This window comes from Saccopteryx leptura, chromosome 7, assembly GCF_036850995.1.
Source record: "Saccopteryx leptura isolate mSacLep1 chromosome 7, mSacLep1_pri_phased_curated, whole genome shotgun sequence".
NCBI lineage: Eukaryota > Metazoa > Chordata > Mammalia > Chiroptera > Emballonuridae > Saccopteryx > Saccopteryx leptura.
Genome location: NC_089509.1, coordinates 52,208,384 through 52,222,404, shown reverse-complemented (window position 1 = coordinate 52,222,404; position 14,021 = coordinate 52,208,384). Strand labels below are relative to the sequence as shown.

The 14,021-nt window shown below is 39.0% G+C and overlaps 1 protein-coding gene across 1 annotated transcript in view; it reads left to right on the top strand.

Annotated features, from left to right (window-relative positions):
• The window catches only part of LOC136378285 (sodium channel protein type 9 subunit alpha), a 161,128-nt gene that overhangs the window by 61,689 nt on the left and 85,418 nt on the right, over positions 1-14,021 (top strand). The window contains exons 6-9 of the mRNA XM_066345008.1: positions 289-380; positions 1,405-1,605; positions 10,137-10,200; positions 11,403-11,544. Coding sequence (XP_066201105.1) covers positions 289-380; positions 1,405-1,605; positions 10,137-10,200; positions 11,403-11,544 — 499 coding nt within the window. The remainder of the gene's footprint in view (positions 1-288; positions 381-1,404; positions 1,606-10,136; positions 10,201-11,402; positions 11,545-14,021) is intronic.

Sequence of the window (14,021 nt, the reverse complement as noted above, 5' to 3'; positions counted from 1 at the left end):
TCATTAAATATATATATTTACCATAATGTTAAGGTCTAATGAAGTATTTAATTGTTTAGTCATTTGAGTGTATGAAACCATTTTAATAATATATTTGTATTTTTCTCTCATCAAATATATCAAATAAAATCTAATTAAATTTAATTAGTTATGCTAGAAAAAGAAAAGGTTTGCCTAACTATACTTTTAAATAAGATGTTCCAGACGTAGGAAATACCCTGACTAAAGGCATGGGTAAGTATCATAGATTCTATCTAAATTCTGAATAACTCTGATTTGATTCTACAGGTATTTAACAGAATTTGTAAACCTAGGCAATGTTTCAGCTCTTCGAACTTTCAGAGTGTTGAGAGCTTTGAAAACTATTTCTGTAATTCCAGGTAAGAAGTGATTGGTGTGAAGCATTTAGGCCACTCGTAACTCCAACTATTTGGGAGTTGTTCTTTGTTTTTTTTTTGTTTTTGTGTGTGTTGTCACTGTGTTTGTGTGTGAACTCCCTATTGCAGATATGTGACAGAGTTTGTGAACCTGGGCAATGTCTCAGCGTTGAGAACATTCAGAGTTCTCCGAGCACTGAAAACAATTTCAGTCATTCCAGGTGAGAGTGGGTTAAACTCTGGGACTGACTTTGATCATTTGGAGGAAAGACATGAAAAACTTTCTCTAATGAAAATTTAATGAATCTAATTTCTTATGTTTTTCAGAATCCTTATTAAAAGTCAGCCTTTGAGTTTAATCAATTGCATGGGTCTTAGAGGATGAAGATGGCCATTTGGCTTACATCTCAACTTGAAATTTTCCCTCCTGTCTAACAGTTCATTTTCCATTTGGCTTATTCAGGAATGAAAATTTCAATTTGTTTTAATTGCTTTTCAAAGAGTTAAGAGACAAAAGAAAAAATATCAGCATGAAGGTATTGCATGACATATTTCTTAAACATTTCTCAGCAAACCATTTCTTAACTGAAAATTAGTAAGTAGTCACTATACGTTGCAATTCAGCCTCTTCTTTGTTTTAGTGTACAGGGAAATGGTTTGTTTGACAAACATTTACTGAATTGGCACTTTTAAAAATTACTTTTTACAAATGAGTATGGATATGGTTTGAGCAACCAAATTATTCATTTTCACAATTTAGTTATTCTTTGGAAATATTTTACAATTTTTAAATTGTAAATAATATATAATTATAATATATTGTAAATTGCAATTATTATAAAAACGAAATATGTATAAATCAGCAATCCATCCTTTTGACCTTGTGAACTTTTTTGAATTAGGTTTTATAGGGTTATTGATTTGACATAACGCATGCATTTCTAGGGAAGTTTGTGTTTGTGTTGGTTTCTCATTCAGAGGCTTTATTTCATTATGCATATCTTTTTTTTTTACCCCCTCCATTCAGGCCTGAAGACCATCGTGGGGGCCCTGATCCAGTCAGTGAAGAAGCTCTCCGATGTCATGATCCTGACTGTGTTCTGTCTGAGCGTGTTTGCGCTCATCGGACTGCAGCTCTTCATGGGCAACCTCAAGTACAAATGTCTGAAGTCGTCTCAAATTAATGACACATTAAATATATCAGATACCGATGTTTCAAACTACCCAGGTAAGACTTTCCCTACAGTTGTTAATAGCTTGAAATAAGGCTCTAACCATTGGTCTCTTTTAGCAATGAATTGTTGCTTTTATTTAAATTATTTCAAAATTATTCAAATATGGAGAAAGGTGCTACAATGTGAATTTGGATCATATTATATTTTCCTAAATCTTTCTGGTTCAAAGCTTCCTAGCAATCCTGGCATTGGAAATGTGAGATACCTTCAAAATTCTCAATTTCCATAAGATAAGAAAGAATAAATTTGCTCTAGAGAATTAAATTTAGCAATGAACTAATATTAATTATTATATTTTATCATAAGATATATATTTTACGTACTTCAGTTTTATTGCATAATTTGTACTTATATTTATTTTATAGTATAATTTATTATATAAGATAATTATATTTTACATATATATTATACTTATAACTATAATATAACATGATATACTTATATTAATTCTAACAATGATAATATATTATATACTAAAATATCTGTCTTGATAGTATTTCTAAAGAGTTGTATAAAGCAGAACAGTTTACTCAGATTTATTAGCACTATCCTTACATTAAAACCAATGAGGAGCTTAACCAGGCAGTGGCACAGTGGATAGTGTCAATCTGAGACGCTGAGGACCCAGGTTTGAAACCTTGAGGTCACTGGCTTGAACGTGGGATCACCAGCTTGAGTGCAGGGTTGTTGGCTTGAGCATGGGGTCATGAATATGACCCCAAGGTTGCTGGCTTGAGCAAAGGGTCACTGGCTCGGCTAGAGCCCCACAGTCAAGGCACATCTGAGAAAGCAATCAATGAACAACCAAAAGTAACACAACTATGAGTTGATGCTTCTTATCTCTCTCCCTTCCTGTCTTTCTGTCCCTGTCTCTCTCTCTCTCTAAAAAAAATAAAACAAAACAACAACAAAAAATGATGAGTTTTGTACTTCTTTCTAATGGCTTCCTCAATCTAGCTAATACATCACATCAAAGTTTAATTTATCAGAACTAGTTCTGTAAGCACCATATAAGATGATCTGTACACATAGCCTCAGAAGTCTGCTTAATTCGCAAGTGTATTTTAGAGTATGCTACAGAAAGTATGAACTACATGTTTTCTAAAGCTTTATGTAAACCATAGTTTCTCTCAGCAAAGCAGTTGATAAGTTTGGGTGAGAATGAGACCAAGCAAAATTGTGCTTTCTGTCTAACACCTGCAATGTGTCTGTATGATGTTGCCCACATGAACCCATCAACCTTACGAGATAAATTAGACATAGTGGTGGGGTATAAATCAAGAAACCTTTCAAATGTCTGTGCCTATGACAGAAGGAGGGCAGGGAGTGAGGATTCTCTCCAGATAATAAAGAATTCTAAGCATCATTTCCCTGCTTTACTAAATATGGACTTTTCCACTCACTGAGGAAGATAAAAGCAATTAAAACCTAGGTAATATGCTTAAAGTACTGTAGGTAAAGACAAAAAAGCCTAAAACAAGAACACTGAAGGTTTTCAAGTAAAATATGTAATGTAAATTCTTTACTACAAGCTTTTGATGGGAATTTAACTTATTTTCCTTTCTCTTTATGCTTACTTATTTTTCTAGATTCTGATTTTTATTAATATGATATTTAACTTTATTTCCAATTGCCAAAGACTGTTATTTCTCAATTGATATGCTACAAAAATAATATATCCTGTGGGTAATTATAGGCATTTACTTTCTCTTTTGAGGATCAATGTACAACTTTTACCTAAACTTTTTTTTTCTTTAGGATCACCACTTGTCCTTTTATTCCAATTCTTGGTTTCATTACTTGAGTTTATAACTTGAGGGATTTTTTAAAACCTTCTGGAATTGTCTCAAGCAATTTTTCTTTTAAAAAATGTCCTTGAATTTTTGCATTGTGCCTTTGTATTGTCTTTACACTTGAGAGAGTGACATCTTAGCTAACAATACCATTTTATTCCATAATCCTTTCCCTCAATTCTGTACATTAAATATAAAGAGAAAGGAAAATAAGTCTTGATTTTCTTCTGAAATATAGTTTTAGAAAGGAGATGTTTGTTTCAAGTTTGACTTTGGTTCTGTACCTGATTTTGTGTCATAGAAACCAGGTCTCACTATAGTATTTATTCAGGTATTTATTTATCAGCATGCGCTTAAGTGTTTCCTTGGAGCTATAGAAATGAAAATGTTAGCCTCAGCCCCTGCTTTCACAGAGACTATATTCCAGTGGGAATGAAAATCTTTTAAATGGAAAGACAAGAAAAAAATTATTTTTTTTTAGTGAGAGGGACAGAGACAGAGAGAAGGACAGAAAGACAGGAAGGAAGAGAGATGAAAAGCATCAATTTGTTGTGGCACTTTAGTTGTTCATTGAATGTTTTCTATGTGCCCTGACCAAGGGGCTACAGCTGATCCACTGAACCCCTGCTCAAGCCAGTGACCCCTTGCTCAAGCCAATGACTGTGGGCTCAAGCCAGACACCATGGGGTCATGTCTATGACCCCGTGCTTAAGACGGTGACCTCAGGGTCTCAAACTTGGGTCCTCTGCATCCCAGGCTAATGCTCTTTCCACTGTGTCACTGCCTGGTCAGGAATAAATTCTTTTTATTAATTTTTAAAATTTATTTATCAATTTGAGAGATTGCTTTGTTGTTCCACTTATTTATGCATTCATTGATTTCTTCTTGTATGTGCCCTGGCCAGAGACTAAACCCACAACCTTGGTACATTGAAGCAATACTCTACCAACTTAGCTACTTGGCTAGAGCCAGGAATGGAAGATTAAAAGTAGGGGAACAGACAAATAAACAAAAATTATTACAAGTTTTAATAAATTCTATGCAAATAAAATGAATCTTAGGGGCTGAGATACCAATTAAAAGGCAAGACCTTTCAGAAGGTGGCATTTAGGAGGAAATCCAAGGGGTAGTAAAAAAGATAAAACAGTGTAAATGTGTAGGGGGGTTGCTAATGCTTGAATTAGAAGGAATAGATTATGGAAAGGCCCTAGAGTATTATATGTTTACAGAATGGAAAAAAAGCAGTATGGGTAGACATTAGCAAGGGAGAGACAGAATAGCAACAGAGAAAGTAAGAAGAAAAGCAACACAGGTAATATCATGAAGGATGTTTTGGCCCATGGAAAGGAGTTTGGATTTTATTTTAAATGCAGTGGTTTTAATCACTTTATGGAGACTGCCATATGATTAGGCAAGGATAGATGGTAGACTGGAATAAGGAAGACCAGTAAGAATGATGTTTCTATAATCTAAACAAGAGAAGATAATTGACTTCATCGGGGGGGGGGGGCTGAAAGTAAAAAGAGTAAGTTCAGAATAAATGCTTATGGATTAAAGAAGAGAGGAGGGTTTGTCCTCTAGGTCTCTGGCTATAATGACTGAATGGCTGGTAAAGGGAAACAAAGGAAGCATGAACAGGTTTGTAGGGGAAAGTCACAATTAACAAGTGAAAACTGAGATGACATTGTGACAACCAAGAGGAGCTATAATGACAACTGGATATTTAATCATAGATATTAGAGGAACTGCCTGGTTTAAAAATATATACTTTTGGGCCCTGGCCAGTTGGCTCAGTGGTAGAGCACCCGCCCAGTGTGTAGAAGTCCCGGGTTCGATTCCTGGTTAGGGCACACAGGAGAAGCACTCATCTGCTTCTCTACCCTTCCCTCTCTCCTTCCTCTCTGTCTCTCTCTTCCCCTCCCACAGCCAAGGCCTCCATTGGAGAAAAGTTGGCCTGGGCGCTGAGGACAGCCCCATGGCCCTCTGCCTCAGACACTATAATGGCTCCAGCTGCAATGGAGCAACGCCCCAGATCAGCAGAGCATCACCCCCTGGTGGGCATGCTGAGTGGATTCCAGTTGGGTGCATGCAGGAGTCTATTTGACTGCCTCTCCGCTTCTAACTTCAGAAAAATACCAAAAAAAAAAAAATACACACACACTTTGACACACTTTGACACACTTTGGCCCTGGCTGTTTGGCTCAGTGGTAGAGCATCAGCCCAGCATGTGAAACTCCCAGGTTTGATTTCTGGTCAGAGCACACAGGAGAGGCAACCTCTGCTTCTCCACCCCCAACCCACCCCCAACTTTTCCTTCTCTCTGTTTCTCTCCCTGCAGGCTGGCTCAGTTTGAATAGGTTGGCCCTGGGCACTGAGGATGGCTCCATGGCCTTGCCTCAGGTGATAAAAATAGCTCGGTTTCTGAGCAACAACACAGCAAAGGCTCTAGATGGGGAGAGCATGGCCCAGTAGGGGGCGTGCAGGGTGGATCCCAGTCAAGGCACCTACAGGAATTTCTCTCTACTTACCTGCTTCTCACTTAAAAAAGACGATATATATTTTTGAGTTATCAACAACAAAAAAAGGATATTACATGCATAAACACATCGTTCTGAAATACCCTAGTGTTTATAAGTAAGTAGAGAATTGGCAGCTGGTGTTTAAAGCAGATTTGTTTAGAAGATATTCAACTCCACAATGCTAATATCTAAAAAGCAGGTAGGGAGGAGGACCCAGAAAGGAACCCAGAGAAGGAGCAGCCAGTAAATAAAGAAGCAAACAAAGATATAAAGCCAAGAGAAGAGAGTATGTTGAGAAGAAGGGAGTACCTGTGGTCAATGATGCTTCAAGATCAAGAATCGCCCTGGTCGATTGGCTCAGTGGTAGAGTGTCAGCCTGGCGTGCAGAAGTCCCGGGTTCGATTCCCAGCCAGGGCACACAGGAGAAGCGCCCATCTGCTTCTCCACCCCTCCCCCTCTCCTTCCTCTCTGTCTCTCTCTTCCTCTCCCGCAGCGAGGCTCCATTGGAGCAAAGATGGCCTGGGCGCTGGGGATGGCTCCTTGGCCTCTGCCCCAGGCGCTAGAGTGGCTCTGGTCACAACAGAGCGATGCCCCGGAGGGGCAGAGCATCGCCCCCTGGTGGGCGTGCCAGGTGGATCCCAGTCGGGCGCATGCGGGAGTCGGACTGTCTCTCCCCATTTCCAGCTTCAGAAAAATACAAAAAAAAAAAAAAAAGATCAAGGATCAAGGGTGATGAAAATAGGGAATATAAATTGGCTTACACATCACGGAAGTCATCAGAGATGTTCAGGAGAAAATGAGAATGAAGAAGTAGGAGCAGAAAGTCAGACTAAGGTCAGATAAAAGTAATCATAGACATTTACATCACCACTTAGGTTTTCCCATTCTGTTCCATTAGACTTAAATTTAATAGAAAATTCTCCAGAATCTGTACTAGATTAAATATCAGTTCCAGATTTTGTTGTGTGAATTTTGTAATTTTCTATTTCTTTTTTTCTTCCTATGTATTTTACTATGAAGTTGAGACTTATCCATTACTACCTACAAGCTTTGCCATTATGCTATATTACATTTACTTAACAAGTGTATTGAGAAATAATTCACATATCATAAAATTCCCACCTTTAAGGTGTACAGGTCACTCTTTCTTAGTATATTCACAGAGTTAACACAACCATCATCTAATCTTAGAATATTTTCATCTTACTCATAAGAAACCCTGTGCTCAGTGACAAACACTCCCTACTCCTTTCTCCCCCCAGCCCCCAACAATCAGTAATCTACTTTTTGTCTCTACAGATTTACCTATTCTAAATATTTTATGTAAATGAAATCATACAATGTGGCCGTTTGTGTCTGGCTTCTTTCATTTGGCATGTTTTCAAGTTCTATGCAAGTAGCATATAGCAGTAATTCATTCCTTTTTATTGTGACTTGTATTCCATTGTATGTATAGACTACATTTTATTTCTTCATTCATTAGCTGATAGATGGCTGAGTTGCTTCTAGGTTTTAGCTATTGTCAGTAATGCTGCTATGGACATTTGGGTCTAAGTTTGACTGTGGACATTAAGTTTTCTTTACTCTTTGCATTACATTTTTCATTTACATGTTAATCTTAAATTCTCTTGAGGCTAACTACCCCCAGTAATTTAAGTCTTGTTATTTAGGAATTATTAAAAGTGTTTCCCAAGGCCAGAGTGAACTATTCCCGTTGTTTACCTGTCATCACTGTACTGAATCGAGGGGGTGAGCCCTGCAACCTGCTCGCCCAGGCAGCTCTACCACCCGTTTTTGTAAAGCAGCCCCGCTTGATTGGGTAATGTCAACTGGTATTACTTCAAAGAATAATTCTAAAGTTATCCCTTCATAAAAACAACACATGAAGGTTTATGTATTAAAAAGTACCTCGTTACCTCCTCTCTTCGTATTCTGCCATGCCCACCGTCCCTGATGCACAGGTGTTTTTTTAAAGTTGTTTATTTTACCCATTCTCACTTAAATTCTTACCTCAAAGTAAGAAGAGGCTTTGTTGTTTTATCTCTGTTTTCTAAGATTTGTATATTCTAAGTGAGACAAAATACTGATGCGTAAATCAGTTAGCCTTATCTGAAATTAGTAGCTTCATAAAAATTGCTACTGCTCTTTGAGAAGCTGTTTAGAATGTGTGGATCACTCTATAAAATGTTTTACCTGCAATATGCTATTTATACTATATCACAACCCTGCGAAGTACATATTCTTATTCTGATCCACATTTTACAGATGCAGTAACTAAATCTTCAAATAGCATAACTTACACAGGAAGATGAGAAACAACATTCAATTCCCTAGGAAGGGGTAGAAACAACATTCAAATCTAAATGTATCTAACTTCAAAACCTTTCTGCTACTTTTACTCTAAAAGCCTCCTAATGATTACATCTGTATTCCTTTGAATTGAGCCAAATAGGAAGTTGGGCTCTTATAAAAAAGAACACATTTTTTTTAGTCCTTTATATCTTTACTATGCAGAGTTGGATCAGCCCCCTGATGAGAAACTTAAGAAAACAAAATTTGTTCATTTATATTGTTGTCTTGCTGACTGCACCCCTCCTGGACTTCCTTGGGGGTCAGTAAGGGACTCAGTTCCCTCTCTTTCTGTCCCTCACCCTTCCTACCTTTCCTAACCATCCCTTCCTTACTCTTGCCTTCCATCGCTACCGTCCTCTCTGGGTTAACCTTCCAGTCCCATCGCGTCTGCCTACTCGGTGATGACTCTCCTCTTTACATCTCCATACTTGACAGCACTACTGACCTGAAGACTTTCATATCAATCCAACCACCGACTTAACAAATGGAGTTTAATACTGAATAATCGTCTCAAACTAAGGACAGCTATATCATAGCTTCTGGTTTTTGTTCAGGCCATTTCTTATTCCAGCCTCTTCATCTCAGTCACGGGCACAATCATTGTACCTATTTGATATATCCTCTCCGCCCACCCCCCATACACTCCAGCAGCGAGTCTTGTCTGGTCTATTTATCCCCTTCTCTCCATACCCACAGTTACTGTCGGAACTGTAGCCATGACACCTCTCACTGCAGTCACTTAACTGGGATTCCTGCTTCACACTTTCTCTCTTATAGTCCATGGTCTACAAAGCAACCACATCTTCTAGTCATATTGAAAATCTGAACTTCTTCCATATATACAAAGCATTCCACAATCTGGCCCTGCTGCTGGCAGCACAATCCTCCCCACTCACTACCCTGTAGCCAGGCCCTCTGGCTTTGCCTTCATACACCAACTTCGTTTGCCTCAGGGCCTTTGCGCTTGGGGGGGGGGAGGGTGGTGTGTGTGTGTGTGTGTGTGTGTGTGTGTGTGTGTGTTTCCCTGAGGTTGGAAATGGGGAGGCAGTCAGACAGACTCCCGCATGCGCCCGACCAGGATCCACCCGGCACGCCCACCAGGGGGCGATGCTCTACCCATCTTGGGGCGTCGCTCTGCCGCAATCAGAGCCATTCTAGCGCCTGAGGCAGAGGGCACTGAGCCATCCTCGGCGCCCGGGCAAACGCTGCTCCAATGGAGCCTTGGCTGTGGGAGGGGAAGAGAGAGACAGAGAGGAAGGAGAGGGGGAGGGGTGGAGAAGCAGATGGGTGCATCTCCTGTGTGCCCTGGCCGGGAATCGAACCCAGGACTCCCACACGCCAGGCCGATGCTCTACCACTGAGTCAACCGGCCAGGGCCTGTGCTTGACCTTTACTTTGCCAACATTATTATCACCTGGGTCTTTGAATGGCTGGCTTCTTTGTTGCATTTAGGTCCCTGCTCAGATGTCATCTCCTCCGAGAGGCCTTCCCTGACTGCATTTATCATGTTGTGTTAATTTCTTTTAAGGGCATTTATCACTGTATATTTATTTATGTACTTGTTAAGTGTCTTTCTTCATCTCTAAACTCCACCCTTACATAAATGTAAAGAAAGTTTTGTAAAACTAATTATTTTGTTATCATGTTCATCATTGTATTCACTGCCTGGTCTGTAAAAGGTTATCAATAAATATTTGAGGGAAAATGTATAAGAATATAAAAAGTAAGTAGGTAAGTAAATAAATAAATAAATAAATGTATCTTGCCTAAATGTGTCTATATTAATTAAATTACCTGCTGTATCACTCTTAAAGCTTACACAAACCATAACCTTATATTGTTCAATTTCTTCCTGCACAGACTATTTTTATTTCTTGGAGGGGTCTAAAGATGCTCTCCTGTGTGGTAACAGCTCAGACTCAGGGTATGTAATATTTATTTTTAGTGTAAAGACTGCAAAGGTGCAAAATGTAATCAGTTTGTTGATAAGAACCTCTGAGTCTGTAGTGTTTTTATATAGTTTGTGGCATTATTTGACTGCTTTTGTCCCACAGTTAGTTCAGACTGTATAATGTTCATAGTTACTGTGTATCTTCGAAAGTAAACCTTGGAGGTAGTGCTTAAATAAAAACAAGATACACGTCATATAAACCTTAGGACAGTAGAAAAAAATTACTTCCAGGAAACCCCATCAAAAGTTGGTTGGTTAGTTTTCAGACTTTCTTCCAGGGTCACAAAATCAAATTTCCTTTCCATCCTCAAGTACTAATCATTCTCCAACTAAATGACTTCCAGATGACTGAATGCAGTGCCATTTTGGCCACTCTTAAAAAAAGTTTCCCAAGGATTTGGATAAAGATATTTGAAGAATCTCATACTCATGCAGATATCCGTCTTGCTATTTCTCCTATATTCCTGCTTCATTTCTGCTGCCAACATGGCGCTTCTCCAGGCTGTGTTGCACTGAGGACATAAAAATGAAGACAACAGGTTGCTGCCCCCAAAGACACCTCAGAACACTATGTCTATTTGGCATCATAGATACCAATCCACCAATTTTAGAAAGAAAAAAACTCTTAAGGCTACAAATCTTACACAATTCTATGCTTTGACTGAGCTAGATTCTAATTCACTCCAGGAATAATTTAAGGGGGAAGTGGAACATGGTTTTGTTAGAGGCCCATATCAATTTTTATGTATACAAGAACTATTATATGACATCTGGTTTAAGTTTCCAAGTACGTATTGATGATGATGATGATGATGATGATGATGGTGATACTTATAGCAGCTACTATTTATTAAATACTTTTCTGTGCAGGAACTAGGCTAGGTAATGTACATACATTATCTTCTTTAAACGTAATAACAATTTTAACCTTTTAAGAGAGGTGTTTGCTTATTTTCACAGAAAGAGGGCACTGGGTCTTGAAAATTTAAAGTAATTTGTCAAAGTTATCAGCTAGTAAATAGCAGATTCAAACCCAGTTTTACTAACTCCAAATGATCTAGTCTTAATCATTACTCACTATTGTCCCCCAGAAAAAGAACGTTGAGTTTTCCCACTTTTCTGTAAGACTTGCATCCTGGAGACACTCTGACTGTGTTATTCTTTTCCTCGTGCAGTCAGTGTCCAGAAGGATACACATGTGTGAAAAAAGGCAGAAATCCAGACTATGGCTACACCAGCTTTGACAATTTTGGTTGGGCCTTCTTAGCTTTGTTCAGGCTCATGACCCAGGATTACTGGGAAAACCTTTACCAACAGGTAAGTACCAAGAGAAACATTCATTGCATTCAGTGCATAATCTGATGTATGTTTCTTACCTGCTTTAAATATGAGATGTTTTATTCAATGTAGACTGAAGAAAACTTTTTGCCTTATGACTAAAATTAGACTTTTTTACTTCTAGCACTATTAGAATGAATAGTTCTTGAATCTCAAATTATTTTCTTATTTTTTCTGGACTTATTTTACATCTAAATCTCTTTTCTCTTTTGGAAAATACAGCATCCCTTAGTGTCCTGAGTTAATAGGAAGAAATATGCTGTAATGTTCTCCCATACCTCTCTTAAAAACATGCTTTCCACCCATGTGTTTCTGCTTGAAGTAGGCTAAAAATCAGGCTTTCCTATGCTCCTATGCTTTATTATTTGAACTTTTTTTTTTTTTTTTTTTGTATTTTTCTGAAGCTGGAAACGGGGAGACAGTCAGACAGACTCCCGCATGCGCCTGACCGGGATCCACCCGGCATGCCCACCAGGGGCGACGCTCTGACCACCAGGGGGCGATGCTCTGCCCCTCCGGGGCATCGCTCTGTTGCGACCAGAGCCACTCTAGCACCTGGGGCAGAGGCCAAGGAGCCATCCCCAGCGCCCGGGCCATCTTTGCTCCAATGGAGCCTTGGCTGCGGGAGGGGAAGAGAGAGACAGAGAGGAAGGGGGGGGGTGGAGAAGCAAATGGGCGCTTCTCCTATGTGCCCTGGCCGGGAATCGAACCCGGGTCCCCCGCACGCCAGGCCGACGCTCTACCGCTGAGCCAACCGGCCAGGGCCTGAACTCTTATTACAATTGCTATGGACTAAATTGTATGCCCCCAAATTCATATGTTGAAGTCCTAATTCCCAGTGCCTTAGAATGACTATATTTGGAATTAGAGCCTTTAAATAGGTAGCTGAGTTAAAATTAGCCTGTTAGGGAGGGTCCTGATCCAATCTGACTGGTGTTCTGATGAGAAAGGAAGATTAAGACATCAGCAAGAGAGACATCAGATGCACACACAGAGAAAATGCCATGTGAGGACTCAGTGAAAAAGTGGCCATCTGCAAACAAGGAGATGGCCTCAGGAGAAACTGGAGAAACTGTACATGCCAACACTTTTTTTTTTTTTTTGTATTTTTCTGAGGTTGGAAACGGGGAGGCAGTCAGACAGACTCCCGCATGCACCCGACTGGGATCCACCCGGCATGCCCACCAGGGGGCGATGCTCTGCTCATCTAGGGGGTCGCTCTGCCACAATCAGAGCCATTCTAGCATCTGAGGCAGAGGCCACAGAGCCATCCTCAGCACCCGGGCAAACTTTGCTCCAATGGAGCCTTGGCTGCGGGAGGGGAAGAGAGAGACAGAGAGGAAGGAGAGAGGGAGGGGTGGAGAAGCAAATGGAAGCTTCTCTTGTGTGCCCCGGTTGGGAATCAAACCTGGGACTCCCGCACGCCAGACCGACGCTCTACCACTGAGCCAACCGGCCAGGGCACATGCTAACACTTTAATATTGAAATTCCAGCCTTCATTCAGCTTTTGGGAATACATTTCTGTTGTTTAAGCCACCCAACTGTAGCATTTTGTTATAGCAGCTCTGGCAAATTATTACAAGAATTAAAACACAATTCACTTTCTCTAAATTCTCCTCTCCTGATTTAATTGCTCCTTGCTCTAGACTTGCATGATCTCTGAACAGTCTAGTTTATAGCATCCATCTCTTGTACTGTAATTGCTAATTCACAGCCATCTCCTCTAACTTGAATGTGATTCTCATGGGCCTGTGGGCTCTATTTTCTCTCCAAGAGCAAGAAGACCAAAAATGATTATTCTTTATTATAAATAATAACCAATCACTTTTCTCAACTTGTCACAGATTCATTTTTGGCCTGTTTTATGTATATATGATTTTTGAGAATATATACATATAAATGAATATAGAAATGATATAAAATATACATAAAAAAGAAATACAAATTATTTTTAAATATGCAAAAATATATTTTCTGCAAATAAAATTGACAGTGACATACAATTTTTTTTTACCTGTCAGAATGACAAAGATCAAAGAGTAGCTCAAAAAAGAAATACTGTCTGACTGAAATATGTAGAGGAAGACATTCTCACATATTCCTAGAAACCACTGGAGAGAATAATTCAGGAATTTCTATGAAAATTAAAATGAGTTTATCTGTTTAGCTAACAGTTTTTCTACATACTAAGAATTTATTCAAGACATCAGTAACTGATAGAAAAAGGATTTCAGTAAATAGGCATCAGAGATAGGAAAGATATTTTTTATTTATATTTGTATCTTTTGAATTATTTTTACCATTTTAGTTTTAAAATTTTAGTATTAATTAAAATAAATATAAGATAAATAAAAAATTTCACATGATAGGGTCATCTGTCCTGTGTGACCATAATAAATCATCACTAATACTTTCCTATAACTTGAAAATGAACAAAGCAGCCATCTTATGAATT